Source organism: Mauremys mutica, chromosome 7 (assembly GCF_020497125.1).
Source record: "Mauremys mutica isolate MM-2020 ecotype Southern chromosome 7, ASM2049712v1, whole genome shotgun sequence".
NCBI lineage: Eukaryota > Metazoa > Chordata > Testudines > Geoemydidae > Mauremys > Mauremys mutica.
The window spans coordinates 93,454,656-93,480,086 of record NC_059078.1 but is presented as its reverse complement, the minus strand read 5'-3'; the positions used below and the strand labels follow the sequence as shown (position 1 = coordinate 93,480,086).

The 25,431-nt window shown below is 38.5% G+C and overlaps 1 protein-coding gene across 9 annotated transcripts in view; it reads left to right on the top strand.

Moving 5' to 3' along the window:
• The window catches only part of PRKG1 (protein kinase cGMP-dependent 1), a 924,943-nt gene that overhangs the window by 692,461 nt on the left and 207,051 nt on the right, over window positions 1-25,431 (top strand). Inside the window, exons 1-3 of one of the 9 annotated variants that reach the window (XM_045024172.1) lie at window positions 3,769-4,191; window positions 5,440-5,597; window positions 9,836-10,026. The exons of the other annotated variants lie outside the window; for them this stretch is intronic. Coding sequence (XP_044880107.1) covers window positions 9,967-10,026 — 60 coding nt within the window. The 5' untranslated portion in view covers window positions 3,769-4,191; window positions 5,440-5,597; window positions 9,836-9,966. Of the gene's footprint in view, window positions 1-3,768; window positions 4,192-5,439; window positions 5,598-9,835; window positions 10,027-25,431 lie in introns of those variants that run through there. 9 annotated transcript variants of the gene reach the window in all.

Sequence of the window (25,431 nt, the reverse complement as noted above, 5' to 3'; positions counted from 1 at the left end):
CATCAGTGAGCAGACTATAGGAGTGACACAGCTGTAGTTTCCAACAGCACAAAAAAAGATGAATGCAATGGTGTTTGGAGTTACAATATTCCAGTTTTCATTAATATGTTTACAATAGGATTGTGTACACACACTAATTAAAAATTAAATCAACGGATTTTAAATCTCTTCTGTTATTTTTCAGTGATAAGATACTAATTTGTAAAATTCCCACATTAATATCACAGAGTCGAGTTTAAGCAACTTTATAAGCATGCGTGTTTGCCATTTGATGGGATGGATTTCAGTAAGCTGTGGCTATCTGTGGAATATATTACTATATGATGTGGTCTGGTTGTTTCACTTAAACATCTTTCCCAGGCCATCTATCCCAGCTATTAAAAAAAAAATCTTCAAAGTTGCTATTTTTTATTACCATTCTCAGAAGATGTGTTCCAAGGGATTCGCAAATATGAAGGAGGAATTTATGTAAATCTGTAACTTAGTGTTTACACTTGCAGACTGATATCTCTTCACAAATTTGGAAGATGAATGTGAACTTTTCAGTGAATACAGAACAGGAAGGTCACAAATAATCATGTGATAGATCATATGATCTAAGTAAATATGTCCCCAGTGAGCAGGCTTTGCACTTTATTTCCCCATACTTTGGTTAGCTAATTATTTGCAGTTTTATCATCTGAAATTTCTCTGATTTCCCACAGGTCTGGCATTCAAGAATCCCTGGTGTGTGTGGCAGAGGGAGGGGGAACAGAACATTGTACACTGTGTATCAGCCAATTATCTCCTTGAAGTGAACATTAAAGGATTCTTATTAGCTATTCATAATAATTATTTTATATAGGTTAAGACCTTTCTGCTAATTCAAAAGTTGGCAGCTCTATGAAAAACAACATATATTTAGAGCATGACCACACATTTTGACCGAATTGGGGCATGCTACTCCAAAAACTGTGCTTTGGGTGGAAATGGAAATGTAATTTTGATTTAAAATTGCTCTGATGTGGTTATTTAGGCAAAACGTATAAAGAATTATACCTTGTTATAAATACATTTGCCTCATTTTTCTGCAGACAGTTCAAAATGTGTCTGGCTAGAACTGTCCTTTATTTCTACTGTTGACCTGCCTGTTTGTTCCTGTTTTCTGACAATCCCATCATAGGCAGACTTTCCTCCCAGGCACTGAAAAGAAGTGTTACTTTTGATAGTGTCAACTCTATGCAGGCTGAAACAAAATCCAACAGCTAATGAATGTTAATGACCAAGCACATATCCCGTTAGCTGGTATGAAACATTAAGCAAATCTGTTTTTCAAGTGAAGAGAAGCAACAAAAAAGCAAATGGTGTGAGGAAGGGGAAAACAATGGGAAATAAAAAAAAAACCAAAACTATTCAAAGGCAGTCCAGTAATATGTAGTCCAAATTTGGTTTCCGATTTACCTGCCACAGGGGCCTGATTCTGCAAAATGCAAAGAACCTCAACTCCTGCTTGGCCTAATCCAGAGAAGTGCTGAGCACTTGTAACTCCCTCAGGTGGGGAACTGAGTGGCAGAGCCCATCTGATAGCCATGTGATTACAAGATTGTAGAGCAGAAAAACCTTTCCAGTCTTAAACCATCAGGCTGTAACCTGATGGTTTAAATAGAGGAAAAATAGGTGCTGGAAGATGGTCCTCAAGAACAGCTCACAGGGAAACGTGAAAAACATTCTGCCTAGAAGCAATTCTGCTTATAGCATTTTTGAAATTTCTGTAGCTTTGTTGCTGTTTACAGACTGAACATTAATATGAAAAAGGGATGCAGATTTTATGGTGCAACTTGACTGGGTTTGGTACAAGACTAAATGGGGGTGGGCCTAAGTGATAGTAAGGGCTAACAGGTACCTTTTGGTCCCTGATGTGAAATACAGCAGTAAGTTGCCTTGTTTTACTCGAATTGCCAACAGTCCCTGACACCATTCAACCATCCAGACATCAGCTGGATGCAGGGTTGCACCATCACACACTTTCTCTCAGACTGCCCTTGCACCTACTGAGGATAGTGGGGCTAGCACAGGAGCTACTATGAAATGTATACACAACTGTAGGATTCCTCCACGCTGGGGCCATCTTTACATGCAGAATGCAGATTTACGAGCCCAAGAATTGGGCCCAGGATCTTTGTTCTTCGAGTTTTTCTCTGAAAGCTTATTTCAAAACTAAAATTATAATCCTCTATTGTGGTATCGTAGTTGACTGGGATAGTTGACTGTATAATGTCACAAATGAAGGTTTACGCTTTAGATGCCGTAGGTAAACATAGCAACAGGAACAGATTAAGTTTAATAAAAATTGTTTTCAGATACTTCCTAAAGTATCATAAAAATACCAAACATCTAACACACAAGCTGAATGAATTGTTTCTTAATTGCTTGCCAAAGGAGTCTAGTTTTCTTGCTGCTTCCAGACACAAGTCATCTGGGGCTATTATTCTTAATCTTTGCAAAAATGTCAGGTACTGGATCATTCCATTTTGGCAAAGAAAAACTGGGAGTGCAGGGATAAATAACTCCTAAATTTTATGTGGAGAATCAAGTTTGCCCTCCCTTTACATTAAACTCCATCCCACTCTGACTTCAGGTGTCTTCAGTGAATGGGCAGGTGGCCCACTGACCTCTAAACCCTCTTCAAGCAGGAGGGAAAGTAGGCTGCCTACTTCCCCTTTCTGCATCAGTGTGGAGTACCATGAAAGGCACTGCAGTCCCACTGCTACCTCTTAACTGGCCTTTTACTTTATTCTCAAGCCAAGACATCCCAAAGTACTCCACATTAAAGGAAAATCAATTCTAGTTCAAGAAATTAACTTGGTTTCAGATTTTGTCCTAAAAGTTTTGTATGGCCCTAATTGCTACCATATGGTCTTTCATCAGTGATTGATGGATGCACTCACTTTCTCATCCTACTCCAATTGCTAATTTTCCTTTCACTGACTGTTCAAAGGACCTGACATAAGTGTCATTAGAGAAGAAAAGACGCATTTGCTGGTCGGAGGGTATCTGTCTCTGACTGGGAAAGGGTGAAGTCACAGCTACCAGATAAGCACAACTTAAAGAGAAAGCCATCAGGGTCAGCTGGCTTTCTGCCATCTTTCTCCCCAACTCTAAGTCTAGGAGCAGCCTGGACTCAACTTGAGCTTCCAGTACAAGATAAACAACCCATGATGGGGTATTCTATTCATCCAGGATCATAAGAGGACAGCCCAAGCTAGCCATTTACCCTCTCTGCACCTTCCCAGTGGCATGGCCCCAGAATTCCCACTATGCTGAAACAGAAGCAGCTGACATAAATGCCTTACATAGTAAGTTGCCTACACAAGGGGAGTCCCCAGCTGCCTTGTTAGGGCAGAATTCTAGCTGCTTTTGTACTGGAGCCAAGGATTTGGCCCTAAGGCTTTATACACTTTTACTTGCACCAGAGAACGTCTGATTTCCAAAATAAGACAGCAAAAATTCTCCTAAAAGAAGTTTTTCTGGTAATGTTAACAGTAAACTCAAGAAGAATGTTGCAATCTTTCTTCTACGTAACTAGCAGACCAAAAATCATTCTGTCTTACTCTTTTTTAATGAATTTCTTTGTTTATGTGGGATGAGTAAAGGGGTCTGTGGGACACAGTAAGAAATGAGATCTGAGATGTAGGCTGAGGTGAGCTAGGGTCCGAGGCCTCAAAGGTGCACTTGAAAAGTTCAAACTTGATTCAATGAGGTGTATGAGAGCTCTTGAGGAAGATAACTTTAGCCTAATAATGCAAGTAAGTCTCCCTGGTTAAATTATGCCAATATGATTTTTTTAGATTTCAGATTTTTTTCAAAATTACAAGATCTTTTGTAATATACACTCTGTGGCATACATCTCTGTATCCAATGAGCTCAAAGTGCTTAACATACATGAATTTTACCCCAGGTAACTATTTATACTCATTTGACATTAAATGAAATGAGGTGTAATGAGATTAAGAGCTTGGCCCTACAAGGTGCTGAGTGGCCTCAACTCTTGCTGCAGTCAGTGAGAGTTTGAGGGCATTCAGCACCTCACAGGGTGTTGCTCAGCAACTTACAGGTTCCATACATATGTAATTTGCATAACAGTATGCGAGAGACAGCCAGGATCAAATCCAAGAATCTCTGCAGTAAACTCTGCACAACACTCCATCTCTGGTTTGTATCTTATGTTAGAAACATTTATATAGTATGAGACAATGGCATTTGGACTTATTCTGATTTATTATCTGACCCTCATTTCTTCATAGAGACTTTTTCTGGCTTATTTTGTGCATAAAGTTTACTAAGCGGTTTCCATCGTATAGGCCTTTTCATCTTGTCCCTATGAGAATAGATTGTTACTTTGAGCGCTGATTCATATTTTCAATCTGTGAATGCCAAAGATGAAAACAAATGTGAAATGCACCCTTCTCTGTTCCTGTTCTGTTCAGAGAATGTTCTTCCACCTGGTTTGTTTGAATAGCAGTTTGTAAATATCTATTGTTCACATGTCTTGGAAAATAAAATGAGGCTATTTTTTGTAATCAGCTTGCCTGATTCTTTCTTTTGCAAAGCTGTTAGAAACAAAATGTAACATTTATGTGGAAAATTTGTCCTATTGCAGTTAATGAGTTGAAGAAAACGTGAATCATTTCCTTCTTTAAAATACAGCATTAATATGAAAAATAAAATTAGTGACTATATTAGAAACAAGGAATAATTAATTTGTAACGTATGTTTTGTGTTCTGTCCCAGTCTTCTATTTCTCTTACAGAGTTCATCCAATACCATTGCCCACAGTGACACCTACTGGTACCTTTAAGAAAGCCACTCTTGCCGACTTAACCATAATACACCATGTGTGTAGTGAGACAATTAGTTGCTGTCCCCTTGATTTTCCTTTCTTCATGGAGACAAAAGAGCCATCCAAGGAATGGCTGTCAACTGCCACACCAATGCTCAGAAAGATGTTATACACTCTATGCTAGGATGCCCATCTTTAACACTTACTGGGGCAAGTAAACAAGCTCTTAAGAGCAATGTGTCCAACGAGTTAAGCCTCAGCTCTGTGCCAGGCAAAAGCATGAGTTTTTAAAATGGTTAGATATTCAGCTGTAGAGAATTAGGTGGTGCAGGTAAAATATAACAGCTGGCAGGTGAGTGTTACTGCTTACAGATCATTTTTGCCTTGGGAAATGAGTACCCTTACTTGCTCTCATTTGAGTAACTTCCCATTTGTTCACCACCAATGCCTGCATATATATTAAACATTCAGTTAAATTCTTAAGAATGTATAAGTGATAGAATCTTATTTTCTAGCATTATCCAGTGTTTTTGATATGTCATAGTTCTAATAACGGTGGTGACTTAAAAGTGCTTTTATGATGGCAGAAATAACTTTCACCCTTAATCCTTGAAATACAGGCATTGGACATCTTAATAGATAGCCACCTCACTAAACAGCTGAAGGAGAAAAGGCATTAGAAATGGAGTCGGTGATGTTGCAAAAATTGAAATCTTCCTATTTCCATATTTCACAGCATGCAACATAAGGGTATTTGAGATAGATTTCATTTGTCAAGGTGGGTTTGTTTTTTGTTTTTTTTTGTTGCTAGTATGGGACTTTAGTGAAACTCCACCTGAAATGACTTTCACACTTCTCTATGGGCCAAATCCTGCTTGTAGCCCCAATTTGTGACCGGGACACAAATACAGAAAACATCAGATTCACCATAGTTCTATTGCCCAGAATGGGAAGAAGCCATAAAGGGGGACATCACATTTTCTTTGTGCGTTGTGGATCAGGTCTCTATGACAACGTATTCTGAGATAGCATGCAAAGGTGTTGGTGTGGGTCTGCAATGATGTGAGTCCACTGGCCAAAATGCATATGTAGTAGTGCCTGCCACAGAGCACTTGACTGTATCAGTTCTTCATGTCATGGTCCCAGCCTGGGGGAAATTTTTTTTTCCTAACCCTATGTATTTCCTATCTGCAAGCCTGTTTATTTGTCTTTTCTCATCAAATACCTGGGATGCCATCCCTTCTTGCATCCTTCACATAGCCGCAACTGAGGGGAAAAGAGAAGTGCATCTGAAGCACAGAAGTTCTCTGGCAATCTCCATTTACCAGAATGGTTCCTGGGGTTCTTTTGCAGCCAGGTGCAACTTAGAGCAGCCCCACGATGTGTCAAGTCAGAGAAGGTTCAGACAAGAGCTACAAGAATGAGCTTGAAAACATTCCTTTCTGGCAGAGACTAAAGGAGCTCAATCTATTTAGTTTAAAGAGGGAAGGTCTAGAATCTTAGGAAGAAGGTATCTAATACCAGTTAGCTCTTTAATCAAGCAGACAAATGCATAATAAGATACCATGGCTAGAAGTTAAATTAAGCAAGGTTCAAACTATAAATAAGGCACACAAATGTTTAACAGTGAGATTAACTAACCACTGGAACAAGAATGGATATCTTTCTAAAAACGGTAAGCTCTAGCTCAACCACTGGGTTAGATGCAGAAAACAGTATGTGAAATCTGTGGCCTGTGTTACCAAGGAGATCAGACTAGATGATGATAATGGTTCCTTCTGCCCTTAAAAATCTACAAAATGAAGGAATCTGATACTAATCTACAAAGTCTTGAGTGGGTAGAGCCCAGGCTGCATCGGGTTGTGCCGTTCACATCCAGATCATGAACTTCTGTGACATCTATGATCCTCAGGGATAATGGAAGTTTTAGCTTAATGAATTTAGCCTTGTGAAAGTAGTAGACAGAGATGTTTTGATGCATGGCTTTAATCCATAATAAATGAGAATGACCATGAAATTTATCACCTCTGGGACAAAATATAAGATTAATCTTTTGGGTGTAACTTCCTTAAAATATTTATATATATTACACATCCTTCCCATCAAAAGGAAGATCAGGGAAAAGAACCAAACAGCCACACTGATTGGAATATACATGCATTTTTGTAAAGTACTCATATACCAAAAACATGAACAAAGTAAATATACTGACGGAAAATCAAAATTTGACCATATGTTACAGCATTTGATTGGATGAATTTTACAATACATTTATATTTGCAACTGTATATTGTTGGCTTTACATTATCTTATATATTAAATATAATAGTTTTTATCTTTATTTCCACTTTACAAAATAAACACTTTTTTAAGGGAAAGAAAAGAGTCGGACTAATGGAAAATAAAAAAAATTGCAAAAAACCCTTGCAGGGTCCACACAATACAGTCTGTTTGTATGTCTGATTGTCAGATCAGTTTCTTGTTCCTGTACTTTGTGTTGTAGATAACTGTTTATTTTAATTCTACCTAAATTGTGTTAAAATGGAATTAGAAAGACATATTGCAAAGTACACTAGTTATGCTAGCTTCTAGAATGGGGAGGCCAACCTGAGCCTGAGAAGGAGCCAGAATTTACCAATGTGCATTGCCAAAGAGCCACAGTAATATATCAGCAACCCCACATCAGCTCCCCCACCCTGCTCCCAGCACCTCCCATCCACTGGCAGCCCTGCTGATCAGCACCTCCACCTCCCTCCCCACACCTCCCAATCAGCTGTTTCATGGCATGCAGGAGGCTCTGGGGGGAGGAGCGAGGGCACTACAGGTTTGGGAGGGAGCAGGAAGGGGTAGAGTGGAGGCAGGGCCTGTAGCAGAGCCAGGGGTTGAGCAGTGAGCAACCCCCGGCACATTGGAAAGTTGGCGCCTGGAGCTCCAACCCCGGAGTTGGTGCCTATACAAAGAGCCGCATATTAACTTCTGAAGAGCCGCACGTGGCTCCGGAGCCACAGGCTGGCCACCCCTATTCTAGAACAACAGCTATTCAGGATGTGTTGGGATAAAGCCTGTTGCTGTCTCAGAGGATATTTATTTTCAGTTCATATGTACTGGATTATTCATACATTGCTGAATAGTAAAGATTGTTAACAAGGGAGTGGTGTACAGTAGAAATACCCACATACGGTAGCCTTGTTTGCATTCCTTAACTAAGCTTCCAGTAATGCTTTATTGTATGTATTTAAAGTACATAATTATAAAGTAATATTCAGAATCTGACTTGTTCCATTGCTTTAATGAAACCTGATGTTACTTTATTGGACATAAAACCAAACTGTCATCTGATATATATTGTCTTATTAAAAACAAGAGAAATTTCCTGAGATCTGCAAGAAGTTGCATTGATATGCTAATAAAATCAGATAGGATTTTTGTGGGAATTCTTCACAGGCTTTTCCTACTTTCTCTTATTTCACGCACCATGGTTGATATACATGCCATTCTTCATTCTACTGTAATTTGACTGCATTTACTATTGTTTTGTTTTATTTAAGACAGAATTATTTTGCCGAGCTTGTGTGTGTATAGTGGTTGATTGTAGTTTTAATTAATAGGAGCTAAAACTATTGTTTTTCACAAACTGTCATAAATACAGACAATATATATGTCAAGAAAAAAGCCTAAAGACTTTGCCTACTGGTGTTCCATTTATTCTGTTGCACTTGGCATTAGCAACTTTAGCAAGTTGTATTTTTATTCTTTAAATTCCAGTCATTATGTGGATGCTTTGCATTAATAATGTTTGCAGGCATGCAGAATGAAATACGAATTCTAATGTGCTTGCTTTAGTCAGACATCTTCTTTCATCACTTGGTGTGTCAATACTGGAAACAATTGCTTGTCTCCATTTTTGGCGTCAGTTGAAGCTGATCTGTCTCGTATGAAAACATCATATATAATTAGAATATGAATGTATAAAAATTACTCTTTAAACATGCAAAATGTAATAGAAAATTATACCTTTTCGATAGAACTTTTAAACCAACCTATACATTTAAAAGAGATTTATAGCCTTGCTATATGCTTCTGTGCTGTTGGTTCATGTGACAAGATAAGGGCATTATGGTCTGTAAAAGTTTAACAGGTCCCTGTCTGTCCTGTGGTTGCTTAGGAAAGGGTATAAAAGGAAGAGGAAACTGGGTCAAAGGGGAACTAAGGAGTAGGTTGTGCCCTCTCCCCTCCTGGTTGGTTAAAGCAGGGGGAACTTATGGAAATTGTTGCCCAGTTTTTTCCAGCTGATTTGGTGTTTTTTTTGTTTTGTGGACAATATAGGAGAGAGCCTTAAACTCATGTGTGAAGCTTCTATCCCTTCCCTTGCATACAATTGGTTTAAAACCTCTATTCAAAAGCTATAATTCTGATTAAATTGTACAGGAAGTTTCCATAAGAGGTGTTCCCAGTAATAGCATCTCTTATTCCACTTTATCCTATATGACCACTGTAGGCATAAATAATTCCTGGGTACTACGAAATGTGAACCAAAATTTAAAAAAAATAAAGCAACCTAGTATTTGCCCTAAGTAAGCAAGGTTAGTTTGCTTTATGAACCAATCACCCTGAGGAAATGGCAATATGCTTTTGAATAAGAAGATTATAAAATTCCTTTCCTACTTTTTACCAGTGGTGCATAAATGGAATTTACCTTTCCTGCTGAAACGTTACCCTGCTAAATAAATACATGTGATAATTAAGGTGGGATGTTTTATATTCAGTTATATACTGAAAAACCATGACATTTTAAAGAGCCAAATATTTTTATCTTCCCCGCCTCCAGTCCTGGAACTGAGTTTTGGTTGGTGTGACCTCCAATACAATTTAATACTGCCTCAGCAAAATTGCAGCAGTGCTCCAGCCACATCTCTGCCATGATCTTTAGGCCAAGGACGATGAGGCACTGAGGGTTGGGCGTGAGGTAGAATAGTCCCAGCTGTCATTTTGTTTTCAACTGCTTTGTGTTGCTAGGTGGCAGAGGATCTGGAGAGGGAGAAGCTAACTAAATGGCCAGCTCTGCAGCCTTGCTCACCTAAACCACCAACAGAGTCCAGTGAAAGTTTTTGGTATAGAAAGAAAGAGGGTCAGACCTCAAATGAGAAATGCTGATACCCAATTGCAATCTGAAATTGTCATCAGGATGCTCCATGACATTTGTAACTGTGAGTTGACTTGAGGTCATGCCTGTAATAATTTCTACCAAATGGAAACTAAGATGAAAATTCTAGGCACTAACTTGTTGGTGGGGAAGGAAATACTAATATAAAGTGTTCTCATAAAAATGGAGAGCATTTGGAAAGCAAGACAGAAAATGAGAAGGGATTTTTTTTCTACGGATAATTTTCTTAGTACCTTATTTTAGTCAAACTTAAAAGGTTAGTATTTGACGACAACAAGAAGAAACTCTAGCTGTGCGGTGTAAAAACCTTAGTCATTCTTCTATGTTATACTCCAGTTGCCAGGGCAAGGGTCAGAAAGGAATGAATCATGTTCAGCCTCTCTCTATGGCCTCTTATTGTACATGGTAAAGAAAACTTTGATCCCCTGACTTGAGTTGTTAGAATCTTCATCATCAGTGTGAAGCTTTGATAACAGATGTCTAGCATTAGAAATGAAATATTAGCTGCCTTGATGACTCCGTATGCTTGGGGGCTATAACATCTACAGTCTGCTTCATTTTTCATATTCACATTTCCCACAGTTAGGTCAGAATTCACAGCTGTAGTATCAGGAAGGCTCTTGATCTCAATGCTGCTGACAGTGCATCTGTACCTATGGGAAGGGGAAAGCTAGAAAATTCTTATATCTTGAATAGGCACAGTTGGCTGACATGACTGTGGTCACTTGTAGAAGTCTGTAAGGTACTGTAGGATGTATTACTGACCATTACTTTAGAAAGAAGGTGAATAATATGAAAGAACATTTTCCTGTAAAGTTAAATAAAAGCTGTCACCTCTGATTGAGTTTGGGGGGTTATAGTCCATGCTCTGCCACAGACTACTGACTGTGAATGGGATTTTGGCTCTGAAGTAAGTGCCTAAATCATTTTTGAAAATTAGACTTAGTCTCCTAAAACAATTAGGCATTACAATACTGAAGTCACCAATGCCTAAATATGCTTAAAAATTTGGGCCTTAGTCTATCATTGCTTCACTTCTCCATCTGTAAAGTGGGAATAATAATATTTCCTGACCTCACAGGAGTGTTGGGAGGATAAATATATTAAAATGTGTGTGGCCCCCATTACTGCAGTAATGAGGGACATATAAGTACTTAAGCTAGGTAGAACTTGTGATTTGGTTCAGATAGTAACCATTTTTGTACTAAGAGACTTCTATATTAACAACTGAAAACTATAGCTATATCTGCCCAAACATCCCAGGAAGCCTGTAATAGGCACAGCTACGTAGAAAGATTAGTTATGAGCAAACTTCTAAATGTTCAGAGGTTAGGTGTGACTTCACATCCATATGTGTGGATGTTTATCTAACTTCATGGGTCAGGAAATAGGACCATGATTTGGTATTTCAGCCTTTGGTCCTGACTGCAGAAGCATCTAGAAAAAATACATGAATGATATTGAAGCTCAAAAACAATTTAGATTTGATGTGAGTTTGAGGAGAACTCAAGGTTCATTTTATCTAGTATTCTGTTCCCTAACAGAAAGATATCCTAGGATGTACATATTTGCCCATTTATGCTTTAAGATCCCATAATAATGCTTGATATTATTTTTCAATACATAATTGAATCAACCCACTGACAGGGCTACCAATAGCAAAGGAGGTATTTGTGGGAGAGACACTGCAGGAACAAATTTACTCTACTGGACACGGGTTGAGACCTTACCATTCCTTCTGGATCTTGAAAACTAACACAGCCTTGGGTGGTGAAATGCCACTGTAAATGATCTCCCTAAAACTTAGAAATCATGGAGAAAAAGTTGACTTTTAAACTTGTGCTGCATTCCTCCATCATCTACATTAGATTTAGTTTGTATTGAAAAACACAGGCGCACTAAGCAATTGAAAGAAACCAACTGTTTAGGCAATGGGGTTAGTGGGGGAGGGAAGATGTTCATTGCTAGGAAAACTCATGACAATGTTGCAATGTCCTATTTCAGAGCTCTGTAGATAGCTTCTCCAGGAAGGTGCACTGTTACCTTCCCCTTCCCGTACCTCTGTGACCTGTATGAGCCACCTTTCATACCATTTAAAACAACGTCCTTAAATGTGCCTAATTGTTCGGTAAGCTCCTTTTAAATGTTAAGGATGTTTATGATCTTTCCTGCCTATAGCAATGCTTACTTGGTGACATTGTGGGTGAATTCTTTGATCCATTGCAGTCAATGGGAATTTTGCCATTGATGTCATGAGGCCAGGATTTTACTCTGTATGTATATATGTTTGTAGACCTAGGTGTTGACGTATAGATTTCAAAGATATTTAAGTATGGCATGACAAAGAATATTAGTTTCTATGACTAGAAGGCCAGGAGGCAGCTAAATGAATTCTATATCAGTCTTGGAGTTTTCCATGCCACAAAAATCTTTAGTGGCCTGTTAAAAGTAGCTTTATGGCCCCTTTGTGTTGTTGAAGTTGTACTTTGGCCCAGGATTGGGTCCAGAATATATAAGAACATAAGAACATAAGAAAGGCCGTACCGGGTCAGACCAAAGGTCCATCTAGCCCAGTATCTGTCTACCGACAGTGGCCAATGCCAGGTGCCCCAGAGGGAGTGAACCTAACAGGCAATGATCAAGTGATCTTTCTCCTGCCATCCATCTCCATCCTCTGACGAACAGAGGCTAGGGACACCATTCTTACCCATCCTGGCTAGTAGCCATTTATGGACTTAGCCACCATGAATTTATCCAGTCCCCTTTTAAACATTGTTATAGTCCTAGCCTTCACAACCTCCTCAGGTAAGGAGTTCCACAAGTTGACTGTGCGCTGCGTGAAGAAGAACTTCCTTTTATTTGTTTTAAACCTGCTGCCTATTAATTTCATTTGGTGACCCCTAGTTCTTGTATTATGGGAATAAGTAAATAACTTTTCCTTATCCAGTTTCTCAACATCGCTCATGATTTTATATACCTCTATCATATCCCCCCTTAGTCTTCTCTTTTCCAAGCTGAAGAGTCCTAGCCTCTTTAATCTTTCCTCGTATGGGACCCTCTCTAAACCCCTAATCATTTTAGTTGCCCTTTTCTGAACCTTTTCTAGTGCTAGAATATCTTTTTTGAGGTAAGGAGACCACATCTGTACACAGTATTCGAGATATGGGCGTACCATGGATTTATATAAGGGCAATAATATATTCTCAGTCTTATTGTCTATCCCCTTTTTAATGATTCCTAACATCCTGTTTGCTTTCTTGACCGCCTCTGCACACTGCGTGGACATCTTCAGAGAACTATCCACGATGACTCCAAGATCTTTTTCCTGACTCGTTGTAGCTAAATTAGCTCCCATCATATTGTATGTATAGTTGGGGTTATTTTTTCCAACGTGCATTACTTTACATTTATCCACATTAAATTTCATTTATCCACATTAAATTTCATATCTCATGCTATTATTCTGTTTTCTGTTCAAGTCTGATATGGATATGTACTTAAAAAGTAATTTTAAACAATATGATTGAGCTAATTAATTATGTAGTCATGCAGCTGGTTTAACAGATCAGAAAAGAGACAATTAGAGGCAATTGGCTGGAGTTTTCTACTTGTAAATCTATTTTAGAAATTTGAATAGGGTTCTTAATTCATACTACAGTTTTATTTTAGTTTCATGTTTCATGTTGGCTAGAAGGCTGAAACAGGTTTTTTTCAGAGGACTGGTTTAGTTTAATTTTCTCTGAAGTAAGATTATGGCCACTTCCTGAAAGATATGTCTAAAACTGTATAAAACCTCCATTTGTTGTTTCATGTGGTATTTTGTATTTGAAAACTGGAAACTTGTCAGTATTCATTAACTTAATCCAAGAGTTACATTCATTTGTCAGTGAATATAGGTTGGGCTCTTTTTGGATATGGTGTTTTTTGTGTTTTATTTTTTGTACTAAGTTCCTACCGGGAGGCACAATCATAGATTTATCCCAGGCAGACTTTCAAAGCAAATTATTCTCATGGCAAAATGACAATTTGAGACTATTGAAAATTATCATTTCTTTTGTAATTTTTTTGAGAGCAGAATCAAGAATATTTTGCATTTTCACACATTTGTGGTAATGTAATTTTTACATTAATTTTGCAAGTTTTGTCATTGGTAAGACTTCATGTGCCTTATTCCATTTAGAAAAGTTGCTGTTTCATAGTTACCTGATCTGCTCTTAATTTCTATCAGAAATGTAATGAAAATCATTTTGTTTTTTCCAGATCAGGTGCCAAAACAACTCAACGGTAATAGATTAAACTTATATGGTCTGGGCCAAAGTCTGCTCTTGGATACACCAGTGTAACTCCATTTATATTAATAGCTACTCTGGATTTACACTGGTTTAACTTAAGCAAAATTTGAACCTCTGTACAGAGTGTGTGCAAGCTGATAAACATTACAGTTTATTCACTGTACACTTTTTAGAGAACATATTTGTAATTAAAATGTTATTTTATATCAGTTGATAGAATCCATAGATGCATAGAGAGACTTATATGTTGTAATAACTAGTGTTAAGTTTACCTGATTTCCTATTCTTCAGGTATTAAGTCCTAACAGTTTTTACATCTAGATAAACTAAAGAGATTGCAAAACTAAAAGAAACTGATGTGATTATTGTTTAGGTTGGGAGGATTAAGTGGTTGAGGTAAAACCTGATTCAGAATGGATAAACCTTCCAGTATCTCTGCAACTGCCAATTTGTAGGGTCAACTCCCATTGACATTTTAGGGAATAGTATATGCATATGGAGAGGAGAATACATTCCTTGATTCCAACCTTTAGAAGAAAATGTTTCTTGGCAGGTCATTGAAAAAGTTTCTGAATATCTCCAATTAAGGTGCTTTTTTATTCACTGTAATAAACTAGAAAATTAGTTTTGTTCCTCATGGCAATGCAGCTAATTTGTCTGAATAAGCATAAGAAATTGGTTACAAATTAAGGGAAATAGATGCAATAAAATATATTGATTTACATGGTTTACTAAAAATTTCATCTTTGCAAGAAACTGATTGCCAATTATTTTGGAGCTGATCTATGGATTTCTAGAGGGAAAATTAGTGTTCCACCATTCTCATTCTTTCATTATAAAAGGAAACACAAATGAGAGAAATTAAGGAAACAGGGAAGGAAAACACCACTTGAAGAAAAGTCCTGGTGTTGTTCTTGAATTTTTACTGTACTTCAGTTAAAAATAAAGCAAGATATACATTTCTTAAAAGGTGTGTAAAATCTACTATGGATATTTTACAGTGCTGTGGTACTAGCAAAATATGAGCAGTCTGGGTTCAGATTGTAGGTCTTCAAAACAAAGATGTTCTATCACAAGTCAGACTGGAAACCAGACTCCATATACTGTAATATAGACTAGGAATATTTTGGGACAGTATAAACAATGTAATACAAAATTTCCTTTCTCATCAGTTAAGTATAACTGTAGAGCACTTTAACAAAGCAAGGAGCTCATATAGGAAAAATAAGTATAAAAAAGAAGCAATTTAATCAATCATAGTCCTGAGTCATGTGTATGAGTTGGAAATGGACTAAACATGGGTAGACTGATTGGTTAACATGAGGATATGGAACAGTGGATGTACAGGTATACGTCGCAATCCTACAAAGGTTTATGCACATGCCTACTCACATGCATAAAGTTAATCACTTTCTTCTTCTGGCAACTGTTCAGAATCCCAATTGGAAGCTTGGTTGCCTTTCTTGACTTCTCATTGTTCCAACACTGATCACAAGAATCAACCAAAAAATGTATTCACTCTCAGCCAACTGTCTCATGTTATAAATTTTCACCTGCTTAATTGATTGTCTGCTTACTGATTTAATCCTCAGCTATATTTAAAATCAGGTTAACTGATTAATTAATTACAGTATTCTGCCTGTGTATTCTACACCTAATTAGTTTAATCACTCAGATGACTGTCCACTTATCTAGTTGATTACACCCCAAACACTTACTGTCTGCTAATGCCAATAATTCAATTATTCCATTGATTACTTGATTTCCTAATTCCACTATCACCATATTCCCAATTAAATTGCTGTCACTAGCCATCCTAGACATTACCTCACCCTTGCTTTATATCATACCTTTCTGGGGTGTCATCATCTCCTTTCTCCAGCTCCCTCATAACCCTCCACCTTTCTCCTACCGCTATCTTCACCTCCCTTTTTCTTTTGCCCATTCCATCTACACTCTCCCCCTGTGGCTTACACCTTGTCTCTGTTGACATCTGTCCTGACCCATGTCCTCCCTTTATCTCCACTCTTTCTCTTCCTACACCTATCTCCATCTTCATCACCATCTCTGCCTTTAGATACTTCCCTTCAAACCTCAGATCATCCCTAGTCTCTCTCTTCCTCTCTGCTCCCCCTGGAATGTCTGTTGCATCTCAGAAAACATCACTCCATCCATGACCTCTCTATATCTGTTTCCCTCTGTCTTCTTGCATTCACAAAAACTTGGATCTCTCCCTGTGACTGTACTGCAGCTGATTTCTTATTATAAAACGAATGTGTGGTGGAGGTGTTGAGCTTTTTTTCTGTTCCTGCTGCTTCCCACTTTTTCTTGCTTCCACTTCTCACTCAGACTGATTTGAACATCTTTCCATCTAGTTCTTTTCTTCTCTCTGCACCCGTGTTGCTGTCTTCTACCCTCCCTCTAATCTTCCACCATCTACTATTCTCTCTTCTGGTTCTTCCTCCTCTTCTCCTCCCCATCTATAAACTTCATGCTCACTACTAATTTGCTCAGTTAGACAGCTGCTTCCTATGTAGCATTCCTTAGCCTCAGTCACTACCCTTCTGTAGATGTGTATACTTTTCCTGTACAAAAGATGTTCAGGCTCCTCTGTCATTTCTCTGTAACCTGTGACCCAGTGGTTTCAACTCTCAGTACTAATCATTAAACCATGGTAGCAATCTGGACTCCAGGGACAAAGTCTGATAAGGACCAGCCCCTATGGTAGTTGTAATAAATGTTGAAGACTTGGAAGTAGAGAATATATATACCTCAGCAACAATGAGTAGCAGTAGCTGTCACTAAGGCTATTCACAATTTAGAGAAACTGCATAAAATAGTCTTTCATTCTACTTATAGCTATAGTATGGATGTAACTAAAGTTAAAAGCATTGTTTTTAATGCTTTCTGTTTATTTGGGTGTGGAACCTGTTTACTGGAAGTACACTAATTTTTAAAAAAATACTGTCTTTCCTCCTCCTCCTCCTCCTCCTGCAAGGATACAAGCTGTATTAAGACATGAAAGTATTTGTAAATTCAGCTGCATCAATAAAGATAAGTCTTAATGGGCCCATCCAGCCCAAAACACCATATCTGCAAAGTCTGCTGATGTTCCACAATTTATTTGGTATTTCAAGGATCTTTCCTCTTGGAGGTAGCATTTATACACAAATCCTCATTTGCCCAAGACAGTCTATAGTTCAACCAACCCCATGGCTTTGGGATTTCCCTAAGCATGCTCATTGTTGCTCTGAGCCTCAGTGCCATGTTGGGGCCAGACTTTTCCCTGCCTACCTGAAAGTCATCTGGGAGAGAATCTTAGAGGCCACATCATCTGAAGACATGTCTCCTTCCTGAAAAATTGATTGTGGGACAGGAAATGTCAACCAAAGAGATAACAGAAAAAGTAGACAAATTAGTCCGAGGGGATAGGGGGAAGGGAAGTCTCTCTTAATTGAAGGAGACCCACCAATGATCTCATGCAGGTCAGAGGATGGGGGACGGGGGGGAAATCCCAGCTGCATGTAATTTATTTGAAAGAGGCATGAGGGGCAAGAGACCCCTCTTTTCCCTCACCAGGATTGTAATAACTTCCACTTCCTGAGTGGCCATCGGATCGGGGATGAGAAGGTGAGTTTAGAATCAGGAGTGGGAAGCCCATTTACATACTTTTCCCATGAAAACCTCTGACCTTTTGCCCTATGGACCCTGAGCCAACCTTTACCAAATATGCCATCTTACATGGTCTCCTGGAGTTTACATACCCCATTTTATGAGTGATGAGTGGACCCCAATTGAATCTAGAAAGAAATACTAGGAAAAATCAACAAAAGACAGCTTTGGTGTTTTTAAGGATAGTGAGGTTGTGTGATTGAAATGTACACATGCTTAATGCAATCATTCTTTTGCTCAATATTATTTGGCTTAGTGTGCTTGTTCAATAATATGTGCATATTTCTCCCCAAAACGTATTGCTATTAGGTTTTACACAAGATACAGTGATAAATACTCTTATGCATACGCGGTATATAGACACAAAGATAGTATAATGTTTTGACTGCTCTGTTTGTATACCAATGACTTCTAGATAGATAGACTCAGAACTGCTCAGGTGTCCCTGATACTAACAGTTTTACACATGTTTTCTTTTTGCTCAAGTGATAGGACATCTTGGTTTGACGGGGAAGACTTGAGTTCTATTCCTACTAGCACCATGATATTCCAAATGGTCTTATCAGTGACAATTAAGAAACACCTAGATTGCCACAAATGTATTATAATAATTACACTAGAACCATGCAAAATTTTAGACTTGAAATCAACCTTGGTGAAAATCTGACCTATATTTTTGAAGCAGCAGGACATTGGGACATTGCTTATGTCCATTATTGTCCAACAGCTCTTTTAGTTTAATGTTTTTTTTACCCTTCTTGGACATCTACAGTCTTTTCAAAGTTGTTATTCATGCTGTATTTTGAGTTCAGCTCAGATTAATTGGAATAGACCAGATGAGGTCATTCACATTTTCTAATACCACTGCTAGCCTCAGTTCTGCTTCCAGTGAACCAGGAAAACAGGAAAATGCATGCAACCTATCAGATGCAAAACTTGTCTGTAGTTTACAACAAGAATTGAATGTGTGAAAACCAGATTCATTTGAGCATGAACTTCATGCCTTTTTTTCCCTCCCTTCTCTCCTTCATCACAATAGAGGGAGCATCAGGGGATGGGTGGGAAGTGGAAGGGTCTGGCAGATTCTAGTCTCCTTCAGTTCAGCACCACAGAATATAGTCAAAGGAGGGAAATGTTGACACTGTGAAGTCTCTTCAGTTCAGCAGCACCATAGATTTCAGTCAGGGAGTGATAAGCACGGGGGTCTGCAAGCTTCTAAGAATGCTCTTCCCTCCACTGAAAGCCTGGCTGAGATCAGGACATGCACCAAGGCTCCCTTCTTAGTCCTATTTGGAACCAAATAAGATTTCCCCAAAACCTCTGAGTAAATTCAGTGCAGAGCTCTATCCCCATCTCTAGAGCAGTACCAAGGACCCATACCAGGGAAAGCTGGATCAAAGGGAGTGAGGAACTGCCCAGTCTGCTCATATTTCAAGGAGGCACCCAGTAGGGACCTGTGATTGGTGGACAGGGAACAGGTCCCTATGACCCAAGAGGACGGAGTGTAAAAGAAGGAACAGGAGAGCCTGTGATCTGGCAAGGGCAAAATGAAGGATGGAGGAGTCCTTAGACCTAGGGGTGGGGAGGAGACAGGAAGTGAAACAGAGGAAGGCTACTTGCTCTCTTTCAAGAGCTGGGGAACAGTGGTGGGAATTGCTGCAGAGAAGCTGTTAGGGAACAGTTTTTATTGATTGGGGTAAGGGGAAGAGTTGGTTGATTTTTATTTGAGAGATCAGAAATGACTGTTGAGGGGAGAGGAAGAAGCGAGACATCAGAAATAATGTCAAGAAGGAAGAGGACAAAGAGAAATATCAAATTGCCAAGTGACAACCTGCTGGAGCTCCTAGAACTGTGGGCCATGCTATTACTCCTCTCAGCCTCAGCAAGTCAGAGCTTAGCTGTTGCTAAACTATGTATCACCTCCTTGACACACCAGCCTGGCTGCCTTGCCAACAAACTTTTCAGGACTTTGCCTGTCCAAACTTTGCCTAGCAGGTAACAATCAGTTAACCCCAATTCCTGAGTTCCTCAGAGATGTCTGTATGCAGTGCTCAGCCCCTCTGTCTGTAGCACTCACAAAACTTTATCAAATTCACTGCTCCTTTAAAGAGACAGTATACAGCTTATGAACTTATTAACTTAACTGGGATTGACAAATCCTCCATTTCACACAAAGCACTGAGATGATTTAAGGGTATAGAGGCCATGCTGTCTAGTGTACACTCCATGCTAGTTCTTCCCTGGCTGGTGATTTTTACCATGTAAATTATCTCTTCTTGCAATCTCTGATACAAATGAATAGCCCAATGAATTTGACCACTGCTGATTTGAGGTGTTGGCCTCTTTCCTTTGTCTGGTGAAAACCTGTTTATCAACGCCCCGACATGCCTTGTTTAAATATATTTTAGTCACATATTTTCAGCAAATCTGTAAAGTTCTTTGTGAGTTAACCATACAAATGCCACTGAAGAATATTAAAGATCAGTGAGTTTTTAGTGTTCCAGTGATGATATTGCATGCCGCCTTTTAGGTAATATCATGACTGCAGTGTGCCATCTGGCATTCGGGTGCTGTTAGGGTCACACCGATCTCAGCTCCACCACTCATAAAGGGCACCAACAAGCACTGCGTAGCATACTCCCCTTCCTGACAGGCACCCAGCTGGGTGGTCTTGCAGTGTTAGAATCCTAAATTATAGAACTACCATGCCAACCCCCAAAATATGGAAATATGCAATTAAAGCAGTGTTTAAGCTGAGAATGTAAAACTGGCAACATTTATCATATTTTAAATATTTGAGATGATGGGATTGTTGTGGGTTAATTTGTTTAGAATCTAGTGGATTTATTTTGCACTGTGCACAGAATTCATTTTAAATTGGTAATATTTGCACATACCTCTCTGATCAGATGTTTGTTGGGCTGCACATTAAAACCTAAAGAAAAGAAAAAGATTAAGAAGTTGTATCATGCTAATTGTTAGTCTAATTGGAGAAAATGATATAGTCAAATAGAAATGCTATTTCTCAAGTGAAAGGTTGTGAGCATTCAACTCCTTTTGTTTCCATAAAAAAACGGTTTTTGCTAGAGTAACATTTTACCACTTTCTCTTTGAACTACAGTTAGTGATTTTTGCAGTGCTCATTTACTGTTATTCTGTGAATCACATAAGCTTTTTCTAAACTACAGACTCACATTTTGGAAAGATGCTAGAACAACTGCAGTGAAGTAAAAACTCAACAATTCCCACTCTGCAGTGGTTTGCATTACTACAATATCTTCTAAAGCTCTTATGCTATCTTATGATAGTCCTATTAAATATAGTGGAACTACTGATATTCAAGAGGTAGCTTACTAATGTAAATATGTGAAGAATTGGGCCTGAATCAAGGTACTAGAGATGGTGAATGCTGAGATTTTAATGTGATTTGATGTGGGAATGATGAATATGTGTATTAATTTTAGCTCCATTGTTTTACTGTAGGGCATGAGAAAGCCACAGTAAATAAGCACTATGAAAATAAAATGTTTACTTTGGAAGCTTCACAATAATGAAATTTAATATAAAATTATTTTTTATCTTAATGTGCACATAGGCTCCTCTTAGTGTAGCTACCAATTTTATTTTAAAGGAAGATCAGTGGATTTATAATCCTTTAAGAGAACAATAAAGTTATTGGAGAATAATAAGTGCCAACTGCGAGAGGGAGAGAGATTGTGGCCCCAAGTGCTGTTGTTCCATGCACTGGAATTCCCACTGAACTTAATGAGAGCTTGAAGTGGCAGGATTGTGTCTAATATTTAAGCCTCATACAAATCATAGTGACCAGTCTTATCATGGGCCAGCCTGGGCCAGCCTGGGGGTTCAAGAAGCCACCCACTTTGTCTCCTATGCAGTTTTAAGGCAGTCACTGCACTCCTGAGAATACAGGGATTGCCATCTACATACATCCCTTGGGGCACAACTGAGGGAGCAGGCTGAGGGGCCATCACCCCTACAGAAGGGCCAACTAAGCTGCTCAGGTATGTGGAGGTTTTATTTTGCACTTCCTCCTCCCAACCCCTCAAGAAATACAATAGCTGGCATGCTCCTCCTTTGTGCTAAGGAGTGAGTTTTCTCACCCACAGTTCTCTCTGCAGCTACAGGCTTTGTATTGCCCCCTTATGTGGTATTTTAAAGGCTATAAGTGAGCCCACATTTGTCCAAATACCATCTCTCTTGCCTATGTTTAACTTTTCTGTTCTACTCTTTTTCTGAGTGGAGGGAAGGGGTAAACTTAGTTGATGTTCGAAGGGACATTCGAGTCTGTATGGCCAAAAAATTAGACCCACCAACTGCAATTTGGTTTATAGGGTGAGTTAGCAGAACAATGAAATATTATAACAATTTTGCCCTTCAAATGCTTGAGTGCAAGATTCCTGAGTATTTCACTACCCTTTTGGCTCACAAGAATGAAACACAGTCAAAGCTGACAGTGAATGTGTGGAATGTGATCCCTCAAGAATATAACTGTGAGGACACTCAGTAATCTGAGCTTGTTTTTGAGGAGTCTTCAGGAAAAGATAGTTTGATGCTTTATCAGCACTGCAGTTGTCATTCTGAAGAGGTAATAAATTGTTTCAGATGAGCTCTACATAACAGAAACCAAAATATTTTGAAAATTGCTTACATTTGGAGCCCTGTCAGTGTGCCTTTAAATATTTCTTAAACCGCCAGTAACATAACACATTTAAACATGTAAAAAAAAACCCCACATCTTGGTATAAATGGATTATATATTCAGAACTGTCATCACAACCACATTACCATCACCTGTGCATGTGGTACAAACCTGTGGCTTATTAGCAGAGAAATTGGCTGCAGTGTTTGAAGCTCATAGCTTCAAAACTAGCCTCGTGGTTTTGTTCCCCTTATTTGACTTTTCAACATGTTTTGGCCCAACCTCTATGCAGCTGACGTGTGCTACATTGGATTTTAAGCATAAAACCTATTTTTCATCTTTTTAAAATATAAATGCAAAAGTAAAAAGAATCCAGCTGGAGAAAAACAAAGTATTTTTTAAGTTTAACCATCCAGACGGTCTAAGGAGTGAAGGCTTCTGCTTTAGGCTTGACCGAGCATTGACATAGTACTAAAAGCTTCTCAGTTTTTGATGCAGTGTGCTGCAACAGAAAATTTGATTGAGGCTGCTGAATGACAAAATAGGCTCAGATAATCATAATGGAAAAAAGGCTGCTTCCTGCATTGCCCATACACACTAGAGTGGGTGTTCAGAGCTAGAAAAAAAGCAGGCTTAAAGTCTTCCTAATGAGAAGAAAATGGGATTGTCCTTCACCTGGCCTCATGCTGCTGTCCTTACTCAGAAAAACTCCCATTAACTGTAAGGTATTAGTGTGTGCAGAGGAAGATTATAATGGAAACGCTTTTGGAAACTTGGAGTCACAGTGAGTAGCTGCTATAACATTTATCAAGAGTAGAAATCTGGACCTCATACTCAGGTCTTAATAAAAGTGTGTTGATCACTGTATCCAGTCCCAGCCACCACCTTACCTTTGCAGCCCGCCCAAGAAAAAAAAGAGTAAGGTTCAAAGAAGTTTAGTGTGAGGCCATATTTTATTTCTCTTTTAATGCAGGGAATAAATTGTGCCAACTTTTGCCTTCCCTCATGGGTGCTGTAATGCATACTCACTGAGAAACTCGGATGTGCTTACACATAATAAGCCAAAGTATTGTATACAACTTTTTATAACCCATTTTATTTCATCTCACTAGGTTTCATTTGGAGTTTTCCCTGACTAAGGACTTGCAGGTTCCATCCCAGAGATAATATAGGGCTCAATAAAATAGTTATTGTCAAACTTTGGTGTAGCTTGCTACTAATACTCTAGAAAACACAGTAGAACCGTACCATTTCTGACTGTGTCAGTCTGCGAATTAGATAATTCTTGAAAAAATCCAACCACTTCTTAGAAAAGATTTAATCACCGAGGGTGGAATTCACCCTTGCATCGTAGGCTATACAGGAGTGCATTTCACCCAGAGTGCTTTAGTGGAATCTCAGACTAAAATTTGATTACTTTTCCAAAATATAATACAGTAAATTTTTAGCACAAAAAATGGACTCCATCCTGTGAAGTGCTGAGCTGTTCCTATGAGGAGTTCAGCACCATACACCCCTGTGGAGTGGGTTGAGCATCTCAGAGGAGCTAGTCTGTACCTCACAAGATCCAGTCCAATGAGTATAAAATATTTCCTATGTAAATGTGTGTAACATCCAGGCCTAAAGTAAACCGGGTCTTGTGTGGAGAGAGGTACTTAAATATTACAGTGATGGGCAGTCTAGAAAACCTTAGGACAGACAGGCTGTGTCCAAGTATCATTTTGTAAATTATGCTGATGGTTCTTCTAGGTTGCAAAGGGTTAATATTGATCTTAAAAGATTTAAGCAATTGTATATGCATCTTCTAAGTTTAAGCTAAGCACATACCCAGCTCTTTAGATTTATTGACTAACACACTTGTGTGGGGGGAGGAATCTATGACTTATTTGAGAGGAATAAAATTGTCTTGTTATGAGCTTCTAGTTTTACCTTTTTGATGGGCAGATGATAGGCTTGAGATGAACACAATGATCACCACTTTTATGGATACCTCATTGTTTGAGGTCTTGATTAATATATTTTTGTGTCTTATACTTTAAATATCTATACATATATAATACAGTGACTGCCGGGAATGACCACTTAGAGTTGGGACTTCAAAACATTTTCCAAAATAATTACCTTTTTCATATACTTATGCCTACCAAGTCATGAACCTTTTGTATTGATAGTACTGTGCTTTGTCTTTGAACAAAGATGAATTCATTTAATATTTTATTTTAATTTATCCTTTCAGATTTTGGAGTGTTCGGAAGAGTCCAATATACACTTAAAAAAAATAACCCAAAAAACGTGAACCCTTTTTAGCATTAAAAATGGCTGACGTTTGAGTACACATAATTTTATATAAGAAATGCGTGTATTTGAGATATGGGGAAAAAAATTAAAAGCAACTGAAAAATCACTTCTAAGCATACTCATTGAACATATCAAGATTTTAGCAGAGTTCGAAAAAGCCTGATCTCCTCCCAACTTTCCCTTTGTGAAGTCACTGCAATTCACTCTGTCTAAACTAGCAGGTACAGGGACTTCTGCTGGGACAATTTACATGAGGATGATTGTAATTGTGTCATTAAAATAAACTCAGCAAAATCCAAAAAATATCTGCAGGAGATAGCTAATTGCAGATGAGAAGGAAAAAAAGTGTTCATCTTGTACATTTAAGGTCTCTCTGGACTTCTGCTGTATTCTGCATTATTCTGAACTTTCATTTAAAACCAATGTAACTTGCTATATTTTTCTGTTGTGAAGACACAGCCATCACAGTGTAACCAGTCTGAAATGGCCCTGTTAGCAAAATGATTGCAGAAGGATATTTCCAGTC